At 35.8% G+C, this 25,716-nt stretch overlaps 2 protein-coding genes across 3 annotated transcripts; both read left to right on the forward strand.

The window, feature by feature from the left end:
* Positions 1 to 1,262: 1,262 nt before the first annotated feature.
* LOC109798387 (RNA-binding (RRM/RBD/RNP motifs) family protein) lies at positions 1,263 to 10,631 on the forward strand. 2 transcript variants are annotated; one of them, XM_020358633.3, is made up of 19 exons: positions 1,263 to 1,399; positions 1,499 to 1,643; positions 1,822 to 1,882; positions 2,495 to 2,531; positions 3,484 to 3,614; positions 3,757 to 3,852; positions 3,958 to 4,066; positions 4,296 to 4,429; positions 4,916 to 5,055; positions 5,795 to 5,845; positions 5,928 to 6,010; positions 6,115 to 6,169; positions 6,256 to 6,367; positions 7,754 to 8,255; positions 8,331 to 8,544; positions 8,642 to 8,712; positions 9,285 to 9,453; positions 9,552 to 9,681; positions 9,772 to 10,631. In XM_020358633.3, exons 2-19 carry the CDS (start codon positions 1,545 to 1,547, stop codon positions 10,452 to 10,454), a joined length of 2,877 nt encoding a protein of 958 aa, XP_020214222.2. In that variant the 5' UTR covers positions 1,263 to 1,399; positions 1,499 to 1,544; the 3' UTR covers positions 10,455 to 10,631. The 2 variants fall into 2 exon arrangements, with proteins under 2 accessions (XP_020214222.2, XP_020214223.2); XM_020358634.3 differs by having other exon boundaries at positions 1,296 to 1,410.
* A 4,227-nt stretch (positions 10,632 to 14,858) lies between these two features.
* Positions 14,859 to 16,154, forward strand: LOC145950568 (uncharacterized). Its single transcript, XM_083061668.1, has one exon. It carries the CDS (start codon positions 14,859 to 14,861, stop codon positions 16,152 to 16,154), a length of 1,296 nt encoding a protein of 431 aa, XP_082917794.1.
* The last annotated feature ends 9,562 nt before the right edge of the window (positions 16,155 to 25,716 follow it).

Below are 25,716 nucleotides of genomic sequence, written 5' to 3' on the forward strand. Positions count from 1 at the left end.
TTATTAGAGAGCATTTAAATTTAAAAATTATTTCAAATTAATATTGCATCATCTTATTCATCTATTTGCCTTATTTGTCATACTTCATCTTATGCCTATGTATACATCTCATCAATCTGTTGCACAATATTTTTACAAACACTAATGTATCATCTCTCTTTGAAAAGGTATGATATTTTCATTTAATGCTCATAAATGCTCAGCAAATATTGTGTCTTCAATTTTTGAAAAAGAACACGTAGAGAAGTGAGATAGACATAGGCGAGTCACGCCATGATTATTTATCTCTCTCCAGTCTTTTCACCCTAGTAACCTCGACCAAAGACCGAAACCAACTCTCTAACGAAAACTTAATTGTTTCACTCTTAGAACCATTCTTGCTTTCACATTCATTCTCTCTTAAATAGAAACTTCTTTTCTTCTTCCAAACACAAACCTTTTACTTACAAATGGCACCCAAAGCTTTAGCCACCCGTAGCAACAACAAAGTCCTTATAGAGGAATACCTTGAGCCTGCCTTCCTACTAGGGAAAAACATAACAATGTAGAAACCTTCTTTAAATAATTGAATTGTTACATTAAAATCTCTCATTCAAACACACTTTGAGTGGGATGCACATACTAAAATACTAGTGTTATAACTTTATGAACTAATTCGAGGATGTAAATTTTTTTTATTTGAATTTTTATTGTAAAAACTATGATTAAATATAATTTTAATTTATGAACTTTTATTAATTTTTACATTTAGGGAAAAGTACCTAAAACTGAAAATTGATAAATGTTCTGAAACTAAAACAAATAAAAAATTTGTTCATAGATCAACCTTATATATTATATATGAATCTCTATTTTGCATGAAAGTATTTTTATGAACTTTTTTTCGATGAGAAAATTTATAATTTTTTTTATTACTTATCTAATTTAATTTTTATTTATTATAAGTATTTATGATTAAATAATAATATTTTAAAATAAATTATGAAAAATAAATATAAAATTTGTTACAATAAAATTATTTATCATAAAATTAAAATATAATTTATATTTTAAAAGATATTTATGAATACTAATTTTAAATATAATTTATAAATTCTAATCTAATATTTATTTATATACATACTTAATTATAAATTTTAATTATATAATAAACATGCATATGGATGTGTAAAATACTAGTAAAAATAAAAATTAAAAAAAATTCCAAAACTTAAAAAAGTATATTTTATTCTCAAATAATTATTTCTATATATATTTTTTTAAATTGAATAATTTTCTTTTTAGAGAGAATTAGGGGTTTCCGTAAAACCCTGGATTTTAATTTTTCTCTGCACCCTAAAACGTCGTTAGAACAAAGAAGCGGAACTCAACTCTGCACTGCATTCCTTCTCTGCCTCAGGTGGCCGCTACGTATATTTTCATATTTTCCCTTTTCTTTTGGTTTTTGAATGAATGAATAAGCAGTGTCTAACAATGAATCAAAATTCCTCCATCACAGATAGAACAGTTTTCGGTTGAGGAAGAAGAGGAAGGTGCGAAGAGAGATGGGAAAGAAGAACAAACTGAAGGAAAATGGAGGCAAAGAGCATTGCGCCTCAACACTTTTTGTCTCCAATTTGCCCTATACCTTTACCAATTCTCAGGTATTCATTATTCCGTTTACTTCTTTTTTATTTATCCCATTTATTATTATTATTATTATTATTATTATTATTATTATTATTTTCTTTTTATTGTTTTGCTAGATTCTTTGTTAATTGGTTTTAAAAGTGTTATTTGATTTTTTCTTTTCTAATGATCTTGTTGAAAAAAAAAAATCAGCTGGAGGAGACGTTCAGTGAGGTTGGACCTGTCAGGCGTTGCTTCATGGTCACACAGAAAGGTAAGGGTCAAGGAAAAAGTACACTTTATTTATATATATAAATTTGTGATGAGTTTATTTGTGCACAATCTCCCATTTTTGGCTGTAAAATGATAAAATCATTTTGTATGCTGCTAGTTTGTGGACTATTTTGATAAAAGTTGAAATTTTATTGGAAGGATAAAAGGGTTTGTTTCTGCTGTCTACCCTTTCTAATTCATGTGAGTGATTGCTTTGTTTTGATGGACATAGTTAGTTATAAGTGAGAATGAGATAACTCTGTTTCATCAAGTTTTATTGCCCAACAGCAAACCATGTAATCCGAGTTGAGTAGTATTGTTGTTCTTATATTATATGTAACAGAGTGCCAACTTGTGATACTGGCTGGTGCAGCTGTGCTACCATGGTTCAATTCAACTTTATGTTGGTTCACTTGGGTGTTCTTTGGGTCGTATGTCGCTATAAGCTTTTTTAGTGTTGTGGCTGTGGAAGTGATAAATGCAATTGTAGCTAGTAACTGATGTATATTAATTAGATGACATGTATAAAATATGCTGAGACTGAGGACATAAGTGAAGTATCTATTTGCTCTTTATATTTTTAACATCTTCGTCTCTGCTTATTGATCCACAGGGTCGGCCCAGCATCGTGGTTTCGGATATGTCCAATAGTGAGTTTATTTTTTTTCCTTCCAAAAGTTTAGTTTGTCATTGTCTTTGGTTGTTTGGCTGTCTTACCTGTTGTTAGCATACTATGTTACTATTTTCTTGCTTTCATGTTGACCATATATTGAATTTCTAGCTTTAGCTTATGTTATTGTGTTGTCACCAGTTCTTTTGATCTGGTTTCTTGCTTATGCTTTGGCTATGGTCTTGTTAGATACTGTGAAGCTACCATTAAGTATGAATACTCAGTAACCTAGAAAGTTTCCCCTTTTTGGAAAATGCACTCTGGTTCTATGGATGTTTAAATATCATCAAACATCATATGGATTGTGATATACTCTTCAGGTATTCTATGATCTTGCCACAAGGTTGCTAATGAAATTTGAAGCACTGTGGTTTACAAAATCACTTAGGATATCAATGGACAAACTTTTTCAGGCTTTATTCTAGATATACCGGTTGCATAATGTCTTCTTTTGATGGTGACTGTTGTATAACTGCGTGTTGTTGTGATAATCACTAAATTATTCCATAATTATAATTTGTTGGTCGACTCTGTTTTTAAGTAAAGATATGGCTCTTTTTTTTCATGTTTTTAAGAAGAGTAAATAATCATTTTGGTCCCAGATTTGGGGAGTTCTGTCAAGTTAATCATTGAAACCAAGAAAATATCAAATAAGACTCTTAAATGTCTTAAACTTGGTTACTTATTGTCATTTTGGTCCTTGAAAATATATTAATATTATCACTCTAGTCACACTTATATTTTTTTGAATTTTTGACCAATGTGATAGTCAATTGCACTTTCAGGGATTTGTTCAACATTTTCTTAATTTTAGGAACTAATATGACAACACCTTCCAAATTCACGGAACAAAATGACTATTTAGTCTTATTAGAATTAGAACCTGTGACTTGGCTTATTCTAGTGTTTGTATTAATTGTTTTCATCTTCAGTGCCGTTGAAGAAGATGCTAACCGTGCTATTGAGCTGAAGAATGGTTCATCTGTTGGAGGCCGGAAAATTGTAGTGAAGCATGCAATGCCTCGTCCTCCCCGCGAAGAAAGAAATTCAAAACCAAATCAAGGTTGATGCTACTCTCTAATTTTGGTTTGGCATACTGTGACATTTTACTATTGCACACTGTCTGAAAGATGTGCAGTTGGTTTTAACCTTGTCAATATTCTTATTCCTTTGTTTTCTCTTCTCCCTCTTTTGTGATGTAATAGTGGGCAAGACAGATGATCTCACAAAGCTAAAAGATGATGATGAAGATGGTAGATCATCTGGAGCAGAAAAGCATGTTTCAGTTTTGAAGGAAGAAGGTTGAGAATTTGTTTATACAAATATTTTTATAAGCTGCTCTTTTATATATATATATATATATATATATATATATATTTTCATGTATTTTTTTTTCTCTTGTCTAGAAGTACAAGTCACAAATAAACAAAAAAACTCAAGGAAGCCCATGGAAACGAAAAAATCAGCTCTTTGTAATGATGTAGAAGATGAGGGTGGTTGCTCAGAAAAGCAGAGGTTTTTACTTTGCACTCCTTTTCTGCAATTGCATTTAATCTAACTTTTTAAAATCAGTTTGTTACCAGAGAAACAAAAAATAGTCCTTGGAAGCTGATTTTAATGTGACCGTGATTAAGTGGAAATGACTAATGAGATGATCTGATTCCAACTTCTGGATGTTTCTAATGTTCAAATGTATGTCTTGTTCCTAAAATGCTGTTCCTTATTGTATTTTTTCTTTTGACAGGGTTGCTAGAACTGTTATATTTGGTGGTCTCATAAACTCTGATATGGCTGAAGAAGTTCACCGCCAAGCCAGAGAGATTGGAACTGTGTGTTCTATTAAGTACCCTCTTTCAAGAAAAGATGTTGAGCAACATGGTAATTGTGGATTTGATCTTTTCAGCCCATGATTATAATGCAGATGAAATAGGCTTTTTATTTATTCAATAGTGTGGTATGTCAGTTAAATCCAAAAAGAGATAATATAAAAGTGATCTATTTATTTTATTTTGCTAAATAATAATAATATGCTGTGTTCATGTTCTTTAATGGGTCAGATTTTACCACTTTTTTGTTCTTGGTGTAAAGTCATCTTGTGGTTAGTGTGGTGAATCTGATTTTAAAGTAGATCTGTTGTTTTAATGCTAAACCCTTTCCTTTTTTAAAACAAACATAGTTGTAATTTATCCCATTTTAATCTTATTGAGTACTGTTAAGGCCATTAAAGTTTGTTCTTCCACTGGAACAGTCAAACAGATGTTTCCAGCTAGAATGTTGTTCAACAAGATTAAACCCATTGTATTATTTATTTAAAGATTCTTTACACTCATTGGAATAGGAGAGGTCATTATGGATTTTTTTCAGGTCTCCTGCAAGATGGCTGTACTTTGGATGCTTCGGCTGTACTTTATACAAGTGTAAAATCAGCTCGAGCTTCTGTTGCAGCGTTACATAAAAAAGAGATAGCAGGGGAAAGTGTTTGGGCACGGCAACTGGGTGGAGAGGTAAATTGCTCATCATAGAACAAACCAGAGTATAATATCTTCATGCTCCAGAAAATCATCATTTGTATATGAAATTATGAATAACTGCTTGCAGTTTGAAGAAGCTTTATCGTTTGTATTCATCAAATCTAACTTTATTGCTTCATGTCATAAAATTTGTATTCCATGGTATGTAAAAGCCATTCGTATCTGTCAGTTTCTTTCTGCAGTTAATCATGGAAATAGGACATGCATCGTCTTAATATAAAGGAAGTTTCACAAAGAAAATTCTTGGTTTATGATGCCTCTTGAAGCTGGATAGGTTTTTCATTTGGGTTTTGTTTTAGTCTCTGTTTTCCATGTTTGTGTAGAAAAGTATTTTCTTCATTGTTGATTGTTGTCCCATTTCCAAGAATCCAACTCTGACATGTGACAGTCTGTTCTTTGAAGTAGGAGTTGTGTGTAATATGTATGCACCCTGACCCTGACCAACATTTGGGCTGAAAGGCTATATATAAACTTGGAAGACAGTTTTCAGCCTGGTTGGAATGCATTTAGTGACTGTAGGCTGTACTTTGTCAGAATCATTTAATAATCCATTAGGTGGTAGAAGATAAACTTTATTGTGTATATGCTTTATTGTGTGCTTTTCTTCTATTGATTTTAATTATTTGTAAGTGAAATTAACTTCCTTGATTAATGTGTATGATTATGAATGAGATATTAGTTTCTTAACAAGTTTGTGCTGTATGCGGGTCAGGGCTCCAAGACTCAGAAATGGAAGCTTATTGTCAGAAACATTCCTTTCAAGGTTTGATGCAGAGTTAAAAAACATAAAATAAATATTGTTTGGAGGCCTTGTCTTCTGATTAGTTGACTAAATATGGATGCAGGCCAAAGATAATGAAATAAGAGATATTTTTTCATCTGCTGGGTATGTGTGGGATGTATTTATTCCACACAAGTCAGACACAGGGTATGTTCTTTTTTCTTTAATTTGATTGCAAGAGTTTCAATATAGCATTATATACATAATGCTTTCTTAAAATGTTATTCTTTTTCCCTCTTTTCCTTTTGCAGTCTGTCTAAGGGTTTTGCATTTGTAAAGTTCACCTCCAAGCAAGATGCAGAAAATGTATGAACTGTTACCAAGGTTTTACTTTACCTACTCTGTATGTTCTGAAATAAACTGTGCATATAAGCTTCCCATTTCGGTTTCAGGCCATTCAAAAGCTCAATGGATCAAAGTTTGCAAAACGGCTCATAGCTGTTGATTGGGCTGTTCCAAAAAAGATATTTAGCAGTGATACAAATAATGCTCTTGATTCAGAAGGTAATTTTATCTTCAGTGAAAATGGTACCGCCATCAGCCACTCTTATATTTGACTTGAGCAAAGTTATGTAGGTTTGATATTTTCAGTCTAGATCTTATTCATCTTAATTTAAAAATTCATTATGCTTGATATTGTTGCTTGCCCTGCATTTCTTAATACTCAAGGTGGATTGCATAATCAGTTGAAGGGAATGAAGTGCTTTTTGATTTCAAATTCAGAAATATGTACTTATTATTTCTAATGCCCTCCTTTATTATCAATTATTTCATAATAGTACTATTTTAATGAGATATAAATGTTATGATTTACAAAACTTTTTGCAAGAAAGGTTACATATCTATATTTTAATCCAGTAGAGTATGCTAAAACATTGTGCTTGTAAGTGATATACTGTTGAAAAAGAAATTGGGACTAGTCTCGCCATCACTGTTCACCTGTTAGGGTAAATTTGGGGTTTAACCTCATTTTTCCAATTGTGTTGGTCAGCTGTTGGTAGATTTGTGTAATAGAAAGCTAGCTCTTCTTTTTGGTGTTCTAAATTTTAATAAATTATAATTTGTCTACTCAATTGGATCCAGACTGCTGAGTTGTTACAAACTTAACTGTAGTTATAGAATTTGTTGGAGAACATATGAAGGCGATATTTTCTTAAATTTCAAAATTTAAGTCCAATAGATTTGGATTTGGTAACTATGTCTATGTTGAGTTCAAAGCATTGCTCCTTTTTTGTAGCCTTTAAGATTTTCCTGATAGATTGTGTATGTCCCTTGTAATACTTTACAGTGTTTGGTTGGAGGGAAATGGAGGAGAGGGGAGAGGAGGGATTTTTTTTTTAAACTTTTGTTGTTTGGTTCAATTTCTAGGAGGAGAGTGGAGGGGAGCAAAACCCCTCCTCATTTAATTTTAGCTCCCCTTCAATATTGGTGGGATTTGGAGGGGAATTTGAGTGTAATGTCTAAAATATCCTTTTGTTTTTTAATTTAAAATTATAAGGGTACAAAGTTAAATTAATTTTAGAAGTCCCTCCCTTTCCCTTGTGACCAAAACAAGAAAAAAGCTATTTTCTCCCTTCCATTAAAATCCCCCCCCCCCCCTCCTGGGAACCAGATAGAATTTCTAACCCCTCCCATCCTTTGAACCTAACAGACCTTTAGTTGGGTATATTACTAAAGTTGATGTAATCATTTAGAAAAGTTTAATCTTTTTCTTAAATGATAACTGATTTATAACATTTGAAGTATGCTATACATGCTGGACTTCAAATACACTATTGGGGCTTTACATAAGTCTCATTCTTTATCTTTGTCCTATTTATTTTAATATGCCAAAAAACTATCATTTTAAATATGAACTATTTAAATAAGCATCCTTTACATTTTCTTTAGGACAACAAAAGATGAGTGATGACGATAGTGCTGACGAAGATGTCGAGCTTGTTGACAAACGATCTGGTCAAGGAGATGATAGTGATACAGACTACTCTATTGCCATGGAGGAAGAAGCTGCTTCTCCTGAAGATAATTTTGATATGGAAGCATACATTGCAAGAAAGGTTCTTAACAACTTGATTACATCCTCAAGCAAAGGAACATCTGTAAACAATGATTCTGTGTTGTCCAAAGAAAACAATGAGCCAAGATCTGATGAAATTGGTGAAGATGCAGAAGGAAAAGCATCTAATGAGTCTGAAAAGGTTTCAGGTTTTTCTAAGCATGAAGTTTCTGGCAGAAACTATGAATCAAATCCTAAGGAAACTGAAGATGATTTGCAGAGAACAGTTTTCATAAGTAATCTTCCATTTGAATGTGATAACGAAGAAGTGAAACAAAGATTTTCTGGATTTGGGGAAGTAGAATACTTTGTTCCTGTTCTCCACCAAGTTACCAAGTACGTCCTATAGTGTTATTTTCTGTGTCTGTATTTCACAGGGCATTATTCATAGTCTCCTGTCACTCAATGCAGGCGACCAAGAGGGACTGGTTTTCTAAAGTTTAAAACTGTAGAAGCAGCTAATACTGCAATTTCAACAGCCAGTTCCGCTTCTGGGATGGGTATTTTACTGAAGGGTAGACCATTAAAAATTTTAAAAGCTTTGGATAAGAAATCAGCACATGACAAGGAAGTGGAGAAAGCAAAAAATGAGGTTCATGACCACCGCAATCTTTACTTGGCAAAGGTTTGTTTTCTCCTTTGTAAGAACTCTTGTGGTGCTGGCTGTTGAAGCTGATATGCAACATGACTAACATTTGTGTTCTACCATTAAATTGTAATAGGAGGGACTTATTCTAGAGGGAACTACGGCTGCTGAAGGGGTTTCAGCCAGTGATATGCTGAAACGTCAAGGGTGAGTATTTTGTAGTACGGAGTGCTACTCGCATTATTATTTTAACTCAAATCTATCATGTTGGTTATAATTCTTATAGGCTGCACTTGCGTAACTGTATTTTAATCCACAACTTTCATATGGTTATAGACTACTATAAATTGCATTTAAGGGACAAAGCCAATGGGTTCATGTAAAGTTGTTGAGGAAATTATAATTTTCTTTTTAGTTGTTCTCTTGATATTATGATAATCCTGTGTTGGGTCGTGCCATATTTACCCTCAATAAAACTTTAGGAGGAAAATGTACTTGTTTTGTATTCTCCTTGTTTTCCTTTTTCATGCTTACTTGCTTAGTTATTTGTGAAGAAAAATAACAAGGGGACAAGGAAAGTCGTCTCTTGAAAAGCTAAGATATAATTTCTACCATTGCATATATTCACCAATATCATTATGTTCCTAAAATACTATTCTGATTGCCCTATTTTATGTTGCGTTTGATCTTTCAAAAGTGCTAAAAATATGATCGCCTTGCTCGAGTGTAATTCCTTCAGCTGGTGTTGGTGCTCAACATTATTTATGGAAATTTTGTAGGTTGGAGAGGAAAAAGAAGATTAAGCTTCAATCTCCAAATTTTCATGTTTCAAGAACTAGACTCGTTATCTACAACTTACCGAAGTCAATGAATGAGAAAGGACTCAAGAAGCTTTGCATTGATGCAGTCATCTCTAGAGCCACCAAGCAAAAGCCTGTAATTCGGCAGGTCGGTTAAGTTGATCAGGATTTGAAGTTGTCAAATATTGTTTCTCTAAAGCTTTAGGAATGCATTTTACGTTTTAACGTTATACATATGCTCTGCAGATAAAGTTTTTGAAAGATGAAAAGAAAGGAAAGGTTGCTCAAGAACGCCATTCACGAGGAGTTGCCTTTGTTGAATTTTCGGAGCATCAGCATGCCCTTGTGGCTCTGAGAGTTCTTAACAATAATCCTGGTGACAACCATTTCTTACTTCTGTGCGGGTAGGACTATGTTGTGTGCCTCATTACTGTTTAATCTAACATTATCTTTCATTTTGCTGCAGAAACTTTTGGTTCTGAACATCGGCCTATCGTGGAGTTTGCTCTTGATAATGTTCAAACGCTTAAACTTAGGAAGGCGAAGCAACAATTTTATCAGCAGGGTTCCCAGGATGACAACAATGCCATGGAAAATGACAATCCTGGCACAGTAGAAGTTCGCACGAGTTTGAACAACGGAAAAAGGAAATCTAGAGAGCAAGGTGAACAGGTAAAGGACACGGCGCTGAATACGAATGGTGAATCAGGTGGTACAGTGGCAAATGGAAAATCCCCTCAAGGAAACAAATCCAAAAGACATAAAGGCAACAATAAGAGTAAAAGGGCACTAAAAGAGAATCCAGAAGCCTCTTCCATGAAGCCGAAGAATAACCAAGATGGCCAGAACAATGGTGGTGCATCTCTTGAAGGTAAATTCACTGCCACTGACACTAATAGAAGAAAATCAGGAAACAAAGATGATGGGAGTTTTAGAAAAAGAAAGATGCAAAACCAAGAACAAGAACCAGGCCAAAAGTTTTCCAAGAAACGGCCAAAGAAGAATAAAGATTCTGTAGGGAAGGACGTAGTAGATAAGCTTGACATACTTATAGAACAATATAGATCTAAGTTCTCACACAAGGGTTCCCAAGAGAAAGATGGAGAGAAAAAACCTTCTAAACAGCTTAGGAAATGGTTCCAATCATAATTTACTATTTGCTTGATATGAATTTTGTTATGTTATATTTTGACTGCCTCTTGAAGTTTAAGCAATGTAACTTTTTTTGAATGAGCAATGTAACTTTAGTTGTACCGTAGCATGTGCTGTTTTACTTTTGTACCTGACAATTATTTAAAATTTAAAATATTTATTATTTTTCTGCTATTTATGCTGTGTTCGAGGTATGTGTGTTCAAATATCTAAATCATTTTATGGCTAGATCATTTTGATCGAGCTAAGAGTTGGTTAATATTCATCAAAATTTAGTTGACCTAATTGCTTATTTGGGTAAACCAACAAAGCATTGTTCAGAAAAAAAATCATTTTTTTTAATTTTCATTTATCTCTGTATTTCTTTCTTGTTAATGTCGTTATGTCTAGAAGTGTCAATTTGGTTCATGGTCATGAATTTAATTAGTCCATACCCCTTTCACAAAAGTCCTATTTATTTTAGTTTCATTTAATGGAGGGATTTAAAGTTTTCAACTCACACAAGTAGACATGGTAACGGGACGGGTCGGGTATGGATTTTATGATAACCGTTTTCACAATTCAAATCCATTCCCATAACTGTATTTTTTGTTTATGTAATTTTTGTTCCATTTTTGTTCCTGTTAAGTATCGGGTATACTTGTACCTGTAAAAAAATAATTAATTTTTTTTGCAAAAAAAAAAAATATTTTTAGTTTATCTTTTCATTATATTACAATTGTAATTGAGTTGCTTGTTTATTTTATATTTTAATCAAGAGACTTCTTAATAATTAGATAATTACAAATATTTCACATCATAATAAACAATCACACATAATTAAATATTAAAATTCTTTAAAATAATCAAATCAGGGACGAGTATTAAATTGGGGATGGGGGACGGATATTCGTCCTCATCCCCGGTTTAATATTTCGGATTTTACTTGTACTCGTACCCGATCAAACTGATATTTTTCATCAAAGTAGAGACAGGTTCGAGTATTATCTACGAATATGGATTTGTTTACCATCCCTACACAAAATCCTAAATAAAGGGGGTATGGGCCTGGACTTGGCCCCCACTTGCCACATTATTTTATTATTTTTTAATGAAAAGTAACAAGAAAAGATTTTGTTAACTTATTTTTATTTTGTATAATAATATAACTCTTTTATGTGTAAAATTTTATAAAAAACGTATGCTGTTATATAATTTTTTAGTATGAATTTATATTAATTTTTACAATATTTTCAAAATTTGACTGGTAAAAACAACATAGATCAATCGCTTTTGCCTTTATATATAATTTGTAATTTAATTTTTCATATTTGTGCACTTTTTATTTTAATTCTCATAATATGTTTTGTTTAAATATTTTTATTTGATTTCATTACATGATTTTTTTAAAAACACTAGAAAGTCAAGTAAATCAACATATTATATATATATATATATATATATATATATATTAATTATGTTAGTTAATTGCATAATTATGAATGTAATTATTAACTAATTAATGATTATTCTATTTTAGTTGATAATTTTTTCTTAAATTTATATAAAAAATTAGTTATTTTAATTTTAGTTAAAATATTAATTTTTTAAATATTAATATTAGTTAAAATATTATTTTCATTTTAAAATAACTTTATCTTAATTGGTTTAAATTAAAAGTTAGTTCATAGAATATAATCTAAAGATTTGTTTGAAAAAAAGATTAGAAGTTAGTTGATAAAATATACTAATTAATTAACGTACGGATAACGAAATGCATGCGCACCAGTGGGAAGAGCCATATCTGTTGGAGCCATATCCGTCAGCAACCTTTCAAACAAGGTTCAGGAAAAGGTCTTGCGAAAGACTTCTCAACCTCCTCAAGTTCGAAACATTCTGATATGATTCTTTGCAAGGTGACAATGACAAGAATTAAATTGATTTAAATTTACTTCCTCATGATCAATTATATGGATAAAAAATGTACTGACAAGTAGCAGGAAGACAGAAGGGAAAGAAGGTTCTCCAAGCTCACGACATGAGATTGACCCAAATAGAGAGAGAAAAGCAAAACAAGATTTTCACAAAACCACCACACCCCTCCCTAAATGTCCACCCTTAAATTATATACTATTATTTCCCCTTGTTCATTTGCAATTTTCACGTTTTGGGCTTTTCACGTGTGTTGCGCCTCAACATGCCAAATTCTGTTATTGCATCCATGTTATCATAGATTCATATGTCGTGTGTCCCTTCTCAATATCATATTTTGTTGTGCTTTTTGATCCTGTATCAATGCCCCCTCCATTAAGATTAACCTTGACCCCAAGGTCAAAAGATGGAAAGTGTTGTTGCTTAAAAGATGCAGACTTCCAAGTGCTGTCAGAACGAGGTAAATGCGCCTAGTGAACCAGAACTTGATCAACCCAATGACCTTATTGCTTAATTCTCCTCGAGTTGATAATGCGACATGGAATTGGTTGGGAATCCTCAACAACTGTGTTTAACGACAGTGGAAAATACTACCAAGAAGAAATACCCATGCATTTCTTAAGCAAGGAAACATGAAAAACAAGATGAATACGAGCAGTAGGTGATAACAACAATCGATAAGCTACTAGACCAGCCCGTTCCACCATCAGAAAAGGACCAAAGTAACGAAGACCCAACTTTTGATGACCATGTGAATGCAAAGTGGATTGCCTATATGGTTGCAGCTTGACAAAAATCATATCCCCGATTTGAAGTTCCACATTTACACGTTTATGATCAACTATTTGTATCATTCGGTTCTAAGCCCTTGCCAGATTGAGCTTGAGAGTAGCTAATACATCATCCTTTTGTGCCAATAACTGAGCAACATCAACAGGTAAATGCTTAGATGGACTCCTGATCAAGTTAGGAGGAGGGCACCCATACATCACTTGATATGGAGTCATAACAGCAATTATTTGATACGATGAATTATACTGATATTCAGCCCAAGGAAGGATCTGAACCAATTGCGAGGATGATGATATACGAAACAACATAGATACATCTCAATACAACAATTTAAAACTTTTGATTGGCCATCGGTTTATGGGTGATAGATAGTGCTCATACCCAATGTAGTACCTTAAGATTTAAACAAATGCTGCCAAAAATTACGGGTAAAAGTCTTGTCCCAATTTGACACAATTGATTTAGGTACACTATGCAGTTTCACTACATGTTGAATAAATTGGTTTGCCACAATAGCACTACTAAAAGCAGTTTTAAGCAGAATTAAATGAGCATATTTAGATAACTTGTCAATAATGACCATAATAACCGTATAACCATGTACCGGAGGGAGGCTTGTTATAAAATCCATAGCAATATCCTCCCAAATTTGTTGAGGAATTGGTAATAGAGTGAGCAGTCCCAAAGGCAAGGATTGCAAAGTTTTAGCTTGCTGACAAATCTGGCAACGGTTAACATAATCTTTAACTTGCAGCTTAATAAGACCATGCCAAAAGAATTGAGACATCAACCTTTTATCTGTCCGTAAGAACCCAGTATGTCCCCCAATCGGAGTATCATGAAACTCCTTCACCAATTGCAAAGTCAGTAGAGAATGAGATGGAATAACCAGACGATCATTCTTACACAGCAAACCATCATGAATACGAAAAGAAGGCATGGAATTGCTCTTGTCACAATTTGCCAAAATGGTACTGTACTCAGGGTTGTCATTCAATTCTTTACGAAGGGTAGGTAAAAAATCACAAGTAAATGTGGATAAGGAGAAACAACTCACCCTTGATAAGGCATCAACACCTATGTTGTGTTTGTCTAGTTTGTATTCAATCACAAAGTCATACCCCATTAGTTTATGCATCCATTGTTGTTGCTCCAGTGTTTGTAGAACCTCATCCACTAAAGGTTGTAAACTCTGATGGTCAATACGGATAATGAAATGATGCCCAAGCAAATAATGATGAAATTTAACTACCGTCTCTGTCACTGCATACATCTCGTGCACATACGCAGATTTGGCCTGCAATCGAGGGGACAATTTCTTTGAAAAGAATGTAATTGGATGGCCTCGTTGGCTTAGTATAGCACCCACTCCAAGATCGGATGCATCTGTTTCCAATTCAAAGGGCATAGTTGTTGGAATATAAATTGATTTTGTATGTTGGGCTTAAAAGATAAAAGTCCAATATTAGCAAAGGCCCAAATAGAATTCTAGAAAATTCTATCTAAAAGATTCTAGAATGATGTACAAAATATCTATAGATGTTTATCCATAAAATGTTTCTAGATAAGTTTAGAAAAGTTTATAATTGTAGGAATGTTTTAGAAAGTTCTAGAGAATGAATTATAGCCCTTAGATGAATGTTGTGGTGGCAAGATCCTAACCATTGGTTAAGGAGGTGCCACTAGTATAAATAGGGGATGGTTGTATCATTTGGATGTAAGCCAAAAAGTTTAGAAGCATTCAATACAACAAGCCTTTCTTTCTCTCAAAATCTTCCAATCTCTCCCAATCTTAAACACTTCCTTCTAGCCTTTAAAGTTTCTTCCCAACAAAGTGGTATCAAGAGCCATAAGATCTTCAGAGAAATGGCAAATACTGGAGTTCCTTTTCAAGTCCCGATGCTCACCAAGAGCAACTATGACAATTGGAGCTTAAGGATGGTAGCTCTCCTTGGTGCACATGATGTCTGGGAGGTGGTCGAGAAGGGCCACACCGAACCAGAGAATGTAGAGAGTCTTTCTCAAGCTCAAAAGGATAGCTTGAGAGACTCAAGGAAGAGAGACAAGAAAGCTCTCTGTCTAATCTATCAAGGATTAGATGAAGATACTTTTGAGAAGATTTCCGGAGTCAAGACAGCCAAGGAAGCATGGGAGAAGCTCAAGATCTCTTACAAGGGAGCAAATAAAGTAAAAAAGGTACGTCTTCAAACTTTGAGAGGAGAGTTTGAAGCTTTACATATGAAGGAAGGTGAACTAGTCTCCGATTACTTTTCGAGAGTTTTAACAGTTACTAATAACCTAAAAAGAAATGGTGAGAAGTTAGATGATGTAAGAATTATGGAGAAAATTCTTAGATCATTGGATCCAAAGTTCGAACATATTGTCACCATTACCGAAGAAACAAAAGACTTGGAGGCCATGTCAATAGAGCAACTTCTTGGTTCGTTGCAAGCTTATGAAGAAAAGAAAAAGAAGAAGGAAGAGATCGTGGAGCAAGTCTTCAAGGCACATGTTGATTCAAGAAAAGAAGAAAATGCACACAACCAATCAAGGCAAAGTTATAGTCAAGAACAAGGACGAGGGCGTGCATATGGACATGGACAAGGACGAAGGCCTAACAATAATAACCAGAGAGGAGAAAGCTCTAACAGAGGTCGTGGGAGAGGAAATCCGAATTCAAGGTATGACAAGTCACGAATCAAGTGTTACAATTGTAATAAGTTTGGACATTATGCTTCTGAATGTAGAGCCCCTAACAAAAATAAAGTCGAAGAGAAAGCCAATTATGCTGAAGAAAGGTGTCAAGAAGATGGTACCTTGCTATTGGCTTACAAGGGCCAAGATAAAGGCGAGGATAATCAGTGGTACCTTGACAGTGGAGCAAGTAACCATATGTGTGGGAAAAGAAGCATGTTCTTAGAGCTTGACGAATCAGTAAAGGGAAACGTGGCTTTTGGAGATGAATCAAAGGTGGCGGTGGAAAGGAAAAGGTAATGTCCTCATCCGACTAAAGAATGGAGAACATCAATTTATTTCCAACGTATATTATGTGCCAAGCATGAAGAGCAACATCTTGAGCTTAGGACAACTCTTAGAGAAAGGTTATGATATTCAACTTAAGAATAATAACCTTTCTATAAGAGATAACACAAGTAGATTCATTGCAAAGGTGCCAATGACGAGAAATAGAATGTTCGTGCTCAACATTCAAAGTGATGGCCCACAATGTCTCAAGATGTGCTACAAAGACCAATCGTGGCTTTGGCATCTTTGATTTGGCCATCTTAATTTTAAAGGATTAGAGTTGCTCTCCAAGAAGGCAATGGTGAGAGGGCTGCCTTGTATTACTCACCCCAACCAAGTCTGTGAAGGATGTCTACTTGGAAAACAATTTCGATTGAGTTTTCCAAAGGAGTCAGACTCAAGAGCTCAAAAGCCATTAGAACTCATACACACAGATGTGTGCGGACCAATCAAGCCAAGATCACTTGGTAAGAGTAATTATTTCCTTTTCTTCATTGATGATTTTTCAAGAAAAACATGGGTATATTTCTTAAAAGAAAAATCAGAAGTATTCGAGAACTTCAAGAAGTTTAAAGCCCATGTTGAGAAGGAAAGTGGCCTTCTGATCAAAGCTTTGAGATCCGATCGTGGAGGAGAGTTCACATCAAAAGAGTTTCAGAAGTATTGTGAAGACAATGGAATTAGACGACAATTGAAAGTGCCAAGATCGCCTCAACAAAACGGAGTGGCTGAAAGGAAGAATAGAACAATCTTGGAGATGGCAAGAAGCATGCTTAAAAGTAAAAAACTTCCAAAGGAGTTTTGGGCTGAAGCTGTTGCATGTGCAATCTATCTAACCAACCGCTCTCCAACAAGAAGCGTTAGTGGAAAAACACCACAAGAAGCATGGAGTGGTAGAAAACCAAGTATTTCTCATCTTAGAGTCTTTGGAAGCATAGCTCATGTGCATGTGCCAGATGAGAAACGAAGTAAACTTGATGACAAAAGTGAAAAATACATCTTCATTGGTTACGATGCCAACTCCAAAGGGTACAAACTCTACAATCCTGATTCAAGGAAAACAATCATCAGTCGGAATGTAGTGTTTGATGAAGAAGGAGAATGGGATTGGTCGACAAATTGTGAGGATCATACCTTCTTCCCGTGCGTTGAAGAAGATGATGTGGAACAACAACAACAACCGCAAGAGACACCTACTACTCCACCCACTTCACCAAATACAACCCTTCAAGATTATGAAAGCTCAAGTGAAAAAATGCCACGTTTTCGAAGTCTCCAAGAAATATATGAGGCAACCGAAAATCTAGACAATGTTACCTTATTCTGTCTATTTGCAGACTGTGAGCCCATGAACTTCCAAGAAGCAATTGGAAAGAAGAGTTGGAGAAATGCAATGGATGAAGAGATCGAGGCAATAAAGAAGAATGATACTTGGGAGCTAGTCTCGCTTCCAAAAGAACACAAAGCAACTGGTGTCAAGTGGGTCTACAAAGCATAGAAGGACTCCAAAGGAGAAGTTCAGAGATACAAAGCAAGATTGGTAGCAAAGGGCTACAGTCAAAGGGCTGGCATCGACTATGACGAGGTATTTGCTCCTGTTGCTCGACTAGAAACTGTTAGACTTATTATATCATTAGCAGCTCAGAATAATTGGAAGATACATCAAATGGATGTCAAATCTGCCTTCTTAAATGGAGTTCTTGAAGAAGAAGTCTACATTGAGCAACCACAAGGATATGAAGTTAAAGGAGAAGAAGATAAAGTCTTGAGATTAAAGAAAGCTCTTTATGGATTGAAACAAGCTCTGAGAGCTTGGAATGTTCGGATTGACAAGTACTTCAAAGAAGCGAATTTCATCAAGTGTCCATATGAGCATGCACTCTATATCAAAGCTCAAGGTAAAGATATTTTGATTGTATGCTTGTATGTCGATGACTTGATCTTTACAGGGGACAATCCAAGCATGTTTGAGGAATTCAAGAAGGATATGACCAAGGAGTTTGAAATGACCGACATGGGGCTTATGGCATATTATCTCGGAATTGAAGTAAAGCAAGGAAACAAAGGAATTTTTATTACTCAAGAAAGCTATGCTAAAGACCTCCTCAAGAAGTTCAAGTTGGATGATGCTAATCCAGTTGGCACTCCTATGGAATGCGGCATCAAGTTGAGTAAGGATGAAGAGGGAGAAAAGGTGGATCCAACCCTCTATAAAAGTCTTGTTGGAAGTTTGCGCTATTTAACTTGTACAAGACCAGACATTCTCTATGCCGTTGGAGTCGTGAGTCGGTACATGGAAGCTCCAACAACTACTCACCTCAAGACTACGAAGAGGATTCTTCGATATATCAAAGGTACGACAAGCTTTGGCCTATACTACTCAAATTCTAACGATTACAAGCTTGTTGGATATAGTGATAGCGATTGGAGTGGAGATATGGATGACCGAAAGAGCACAAGTGGATTTGTGTTCTACATGGGAGACACAGCCTTTACTTGGATGTCCAAGAAGCAGCCTATTGTCACTTTGTCTACATGTGAAGCAGAGTATGTAGCTGCAACTTCATGCGTTTGCCATGCTATTTGGCTACGCAACCTATTGAAGGAGTTAAGCTTTCCACAAGTGGAGCCAACAAAGATTTACGTGGACAACAAGTCGGCAATAGCATTAGCAAAAAACCCAGTCTTCCATGATCGAAGTAAGCACATCCACACCCGTTACCATTACATTAGAGAATGCATCAACAACAAGGATTTACAAATGGAATATGTGAAGACGGATGATCAGGTAGCAGATATCTTCACCAAACCGCTGAAGAAAGAAGTCTTTATGAAGTTGAGAAGTTTGCTTGGAGTACAAAATCAAGTTTAAGAGGGGGTGTTGGAATATAAATTGATTTTGTATGTTGGGCTTAAAAGATAAAAGCCCAATATTAGGAAAGGCCCAAATAGAATTCTAGAAAATCCTATCTAAAAGATTCTAGAATGATGTACAAAATATCTATAGATGTTTATCCATAAGATGTTTCTAGATAAGTTTAGAAAAGTTTAGAATTGTAGGAATGTTTTAGAAAGTTCTAGAGAATGAATTATAGCCCTTAGATGAATGTCGTGGTGGCAAGATCCTAACCATTGGTTAAGGAGGTGCCACTAGTATAAATAGGGGATGGTTGTATCATTTGGATGTAAGCCAAAAAGTTTAGAAGCATTCAATACAACAAGCCTTTCTTTCTCTCAAAATCTTCCAACCTCTCCCAATCTTAAACACTTCCTTCTAGCCTTTAAAGTTTCTTCCCAACAATAGTGAAATTAGGTAAGGATAGAACGAGAGCTTGATTAATGGCCTGTTTGAGCTTCTCGAAAGCCATTTGAGTGGTGGTATTCCAACAAAAAACATCCTTTTGAAGCAAATAATGTAAAAGAGCTTCTAATGATGCATAACCGCGAATAAAACGACGGTAATAGCTAGTTAGGCCTAAGAAACCACAAAGTTGTTTAAGTGTATGAGGTGGGGGCCAATCAATTACAGTAGAAACCTTGTCCGGATCCATGAATACCCCACTAGAAGAAACAACATGGCTTAAATAAGCAATTTGACTGGTACCAAAAGCACATTTAGCCAATTTCACATGTAACTGGTGCTACTACATAAGTTCTAATATGGTCTTCAAGTGCCCAATATGATCAGACCAAGTATTGTTGTAAATGAGAATGTCATAAAAAAATGAGTACAAATTGACGCAAAAATGGCTGAAATATATGATTCATAAGAGCTTGAAAAGATGCAGGGGCATTTGTTAGGACGAAAGGCATGACCAACCACTCATAATGCCCTTGATGTGTACGAAATGTAGTCTTATGACGATCTTCAAGTCAGACCAACAACTGAAGATAACTGGAACGTAAATCCAGTTTAGAGAGGTATTTGGCACCATGTAACTCGTCTAGTAACTCATCAACTGTGGGCATGGGAAAACAATCTTTCACTGTAACTGCATTTAGTGTGCGATAGTTTGTACAAAATCGCCATGCACCATCTTTTTTTTAACCAATATAACCAGAGAAGAGAAAGGGTTGGTACTATGTTGTATCAATCCTTCTTGAAGAAGTTCTTGCACAATCTTTTCAATTTTAGCTTTATAGTTAAAGGGATAACGATACAAATAGACCTTAACTGGCGTTGTGTCTGGAAGCAACGGAATCGAATGATCATGAGTGCGCACCAAAGTTAAGCTGTGTGGTATAGAAAACACTTAATGGAATTGATGTAAAATGGTCATGATATCTGGATAAGGTGAGGGCTCCAAAGTGAGAAATGGATCCACCCTGGATGCCATAAGTTGGTGATGAAGTGTAAAAACCTCTAAAATAGCGTGTGTATGGTGTAAATGAAATAAGTGATGATATTGGGCCTAAGAAGCCGAGGTAGCAGGACGAGACTCACCTCGAAGAATGACAAAAGTGGAGCCATCATAAAACTTAATAGTAAGATTACCATAATCTGCCACATGTGGCCCAAGCGTGGCTAGCCATGATGCTCCTAAAATCACCTCTGCACCAGTAACAAGAAGCAAGAAAGCGGAGAGGTTGATAGTGTGATCCTGGATTTGAAGAGGTATCTATTGTGTCTTCCCTTCTGATGGAAGCTTGGAGGAGTGATTGATGTTCTGTTCCAAGCTCCATCTTCAACATACAGTCTTCTCTTGAGGAATTCCAATGACTTCCACGGATTGAGATTCAAGCTCCAAAAGCTTGAATAGAGAGCAACAATGGCACGATCTTCTTCTTGGAGGATAAGAAGAGATGAAGAACCAAGGCACAAAAGAAGGATTCCTTTGTGAAGGTTCTTAAGGAGAAGGATTTCTCCACGGATTAGGACTCTTGAGAGAGAGATAATTTTCTGAATTCTAATCTCATATATGTCAAAAGTGATTACAAAGGTAGAAGAAAAACTTATATAGAGTAGGGAAACTTGTGGTGCAAGCTAGGCTAACTATGGTTCAAGAGAACCATGGTTAGCCTAACTTGACCGGCCTAGTTGGTTTAGGAGGCTTATGGAGTAAGCTTCTAACTTAGAAGCTTAGGAAGCAAGTTAAGTTAGAAGCTTGTAGCACAAGCTTCCCAAGTGTGCAAGGCAAGGCAAGCAATTCGGCCAAGGGAACAAGGCTAGGTGGCTAAGGCTTGAATTCCATATTTAATCCAATCCAAAAATTTGCAATTGGTTTAGTTAGGTTCACCAAATGGTGGTGAGGCCTAGCTAAATCAATTCCTTGGAAAATATGGAGAAAAACAAGCCTAATATGTAAAATTTGGCCTAGGCTCAATTCTGGCTCAATTACTAGTTGCACCTACACACCTTACTAATTGTCACCCCACTTCTACTACTGAAAAAATGAAAATGAATGACCCTTAATACAAAGTCAAATGGAACAAAAGTCTCCAAGTAACATACCCTAAAATCTAAAAGTAATATCCTATAAGAAAAGAAAGAAAGTGTCTCACAAATACAAAGACAAAATGAATCTATACAAAGAACTATTGTATACAATCATATGAAAAGTCTTCAAAATTAACCTATTTCGCTTGGGTCCTTCAATGTATCAGCTCTTGGTTTTATTGGCCTTGGCATGATTCCATCACCTTCACAAGTTAAAAATTGACCGTTACCTACAACGACCTTGAAATCCGGTGAAAGTTCCACTAGTAGTCCCAAGAACTTGGCAAGGTGAGGCTGAATAAAATTATTTAAGGACCCACTATCCAAAAGAACCTGAACAAAATGCCCCATAATAGATCCTTGAAATCATAGAGTGCCTAGCCTCGACAAACCATGGAATGCATAATGGGAGAGATGATGCAACTCTCTGTTAGTCTCGTCAGAAACAGGAATCTCATAATTAGTGCCTCCAAGACTAGATGAATCTGGGTGAGGGTCGTCATCATATTGTAAGAGTAGGAGTTGACGGTTTGGGCAACGATGAAAAGACGTGAATTTCTCATCGCATGTGTAACAGAGTCCACGTTCACGACAGAGCTACATCTCTGCTGGGGACATGTGTTTGACTTCAGCCTTAGGATGTGAATTAGTTAATTTCAGAGTTGAGGGTGTTGGTAACAATCCCAGAAGGGATGTCTTTGGTTGGTGTTGGGCCGAAGTTTGAAAACGGTTCTTGGAATTATTTTGCATGGTATAGAAAACTTTGCCTCATATAACTTTGCAAGGGCCACTACTCTAACTAAGGACGATGGTGCTTGGACGATCACCTCACGCTTAATGTCAGGTTTAAGCCCTCCAATGAAATAGTCTAAAAGAGTTGCCTTTGAAAGGTCTTCCACGCGATGAGCAAGAATAGAAAAATGATTATAATATTGGTGAAAAGATTCAGTCTGAACTAATTTTAGTAGAACTGCACAAGGTGAATCAAAAGGAGATGGTACAAAGTGAGTTTTGACGGCTTGGGTGAGAGCTTGCTAATCTAGAATAAGATTAGAACGTTGAAGCATTTGAAACCATGGTCCAATGTCTCCTCCCATATGAATGGCCACAATCAATAAACGCTCCGGTTCCAGAGTTTGATATAGAGCAATGAATTTTTTCGCACGAAATAACTAATTCAACGGTTCAGTATCATCAATTTAGGAAAATTCAGTTTCATTGAATGAAGGGCAGAAGCAGTACCCACACCATGCAATGGAGGATCGTGGCGAACAACTCTTTCCAAATTACGAGAAATCGCATCCATCGGACGAGTGAGGGTATCCAGGGCCGACTCCAAACGATCCATATGGTAAGGATCATGCAATTTCATGAAAGTGTCAAGCTATTTTTCTAATTGAGAAATGCATTCTGCTCCTTGAGTTTCTTGGGATGCCACAACATCTTGAAGTTTGCAAAGATCTACAACCAACTCCTTTAAACGGGACTTCTTAGCCATTGAGTCTCTCAATAAAAGCACCAAATGATATGATTCTTTACAAGGTGACAATGACAAGTATTAATTGATTTAAATTTACTTCCTCTGAATATTAATATGATCTGTGACACCCTTACTATCCCAACACATATTGTAACTTTACAAATAAATGTCTTAAATTTCGGTAAAAAGGTTCACATGAAAAACTTTAAAAATCGTTCTTCAATGACCACAATAATAAGGATTTAGAAAATGAAACACAAGAGTTTATAAATTATTTTCAAAATGATATTTACAAATTCCAAATCCATATAAAAATTCTGTCCTAAAAGTCCTCTGCCCCGATGTCACAATATCAGAGCATACCCCTAATTTAACTGTTGGCATTCCAGATGCCACTCGCAGCCGGATCTTCTCACCTAAAACGTCCAAAAATCGCACGGTGAGAAAAGAAAACATCTATATATATAGCACATAAGAAAACACAACATATTATCTCATTATAACTAATATTCATAAATATTTCAACATATCTTATTTCAATCAATCATGCATCGTCATCACGTTATAATTCTCAATGACACCATTCATCACAAATCTTGTACTTCAGACTATGCCAAGGTCACGCTACCCAATTAACAACCCAAGGCCGTGCTCACCCCTGATATAACACTGTGCCAAGGTCACGTTACCCCTAACCTAGGGCCGTGCTCACCCCTGACATGTTAACCAAGGTCACGATACCCACATAACAATCCAGAGCCATGCTCACCCCTGATATAACACTGTGCCAAGGTCACGTTACCCCTAACCTAGGGCCGTCCTCACCCCTGACATGTTAACCAAGGTCACGATACTCATATAACAATCTCGGGTCGTGCTCACCCTTGGTCATAGGTGTGAAGAACCACAATCACATCTCATTCACATCAATCCATCACAATCCACATAAATCTTACAATTAACACTATGTCAAGACCACGCCACAACTGACATAAGTGATACGGGTTAATTGCCTCACTCATCCCACACCATGCCAGGGTCATGCCCTCCCTGTAGCATCACTTACCCAGGGGCCGTGCCATCCCTAGTCATTAATGTGAGGAACCACAATCACATCACAATCCACACAATCTCTTACAATTAACCCTATGCCAGGGCTGCCATATTTGACATTAGTGAGACGTGTTAACTGTCTCACTCATCCCACACCATGTCAGGGTCACGCCCTCCCTGTAGCATCACTTACCGAGGGGCCGTGCCATCCCTGGTCATTGATGTGAGGTACCACAGTCAAAATCATAATCATATCCACACAACATCTCATAGTTCAATTCCATACACATATAAGATAAGTCCAAAATAATGGGTTTACACACCCCTCAAGCAATTCACATCTAGATCATCAATTCATAACAATAAAATTCATAAATTAATAAAATAATCAATAGAATTATCAATTTAATATGAATTCAACATAAACAGCAAAACCCCTAATTGTTCCAAAACCTAGCTCACAGGCACTTTTCTACAATTTCGTTCTCTCTCCCTGATCATCATTCTTATAAATTATTAGCATATTTATAATCTTAAATTCATACAGAATCACATAAGACCAATAATTCTCCAAACAGAAATAATTATAAAATTACTCAAAATCTTAAGAGTTCTTCTCTACCCAATTCCCTCATACAACTCTACATATAAATAATTCCCTTTTTTCCCCGTACCTGGATAAACAGCAGTTGAACTAAAACAGGGATCTCTTGGTCTCCTCCTCTAAATGCCCCTTGGTCTTCAGAGAGAAGAAGAGGGAAAGAAGAGAGAACATAAGATAATAGGAAGAGAGAATGAGAGATGTGTGAAAATGAGAGGTGAGGGCGCTATTTATAGGATTTCAGGCTCACTTACCAGAACGGCCCGTTCCAAAAGTGGAACGGCCGTTCTGGGCCCTTCGAAACTACGCAAAATTCTCACCTGGAACGGCCCGTTCCAAAACCAGAACAGCCCGTTCTCAAAACCAGCAGAACGACCCGTTCTCCTACCAGAACGACCCGTTCTCCAAACCAGAACGGACCGTTCTACTTCTCCAATTTTGGGCATTTTTCTTGTTTCAGAACGGCCCGTTTCACATTTGAAACGGCCCATTCCGGGCAATCAATTGGGCCTCTGGCCCAGCGATTTTGGGCTGTTACAATACTCCCTCCTTTAAGAAATTTTGTCCCCGAAATTTTTGCAATGGTAGACTCCTCGATTCTTACTTTCTAATTCTTATGCAACCTCACTATCTTATTGATGTACAACTCTATCAATTTCACCAAAGGATATCTAAGGGTAAGACAAGTAAACTTGGCGAGTCTATCCACTAAAACTCAAATAGAATCGATCTCTTAAGCGTCTCAGACAAACCTACAATTAAGGTCTATCCACTCACCATTACAGTTCCAAAACGGCCCGTTCCGGGAAATCAATTGGGCCTCTGGCCCAGCGATTTTCGGCTGTTACATGATCGATTATATATATGGATAAAAAGTGTACTCACAAGTAGTAGGAAAATAGAAGGGAAAAAAGGTTCTCCCAGCTCATGATATGACATTGACCCAAATAGAGAGAGAAAA

This window comes from Cajanus cajan, chromosome 8 (genome assembly GCF_000230855.2).
Source record: "Cajanus cajan strain Asha chromosome 8, NIPB_CcT2T_4, whole genome shotgun sequence".
Lineage (NCBI taxonomy): Eukaryota > Viridiplantae > Streptophyta > Magnoliopsida > Fabales > Fabaceae > Cajanus > Cajanus cajan.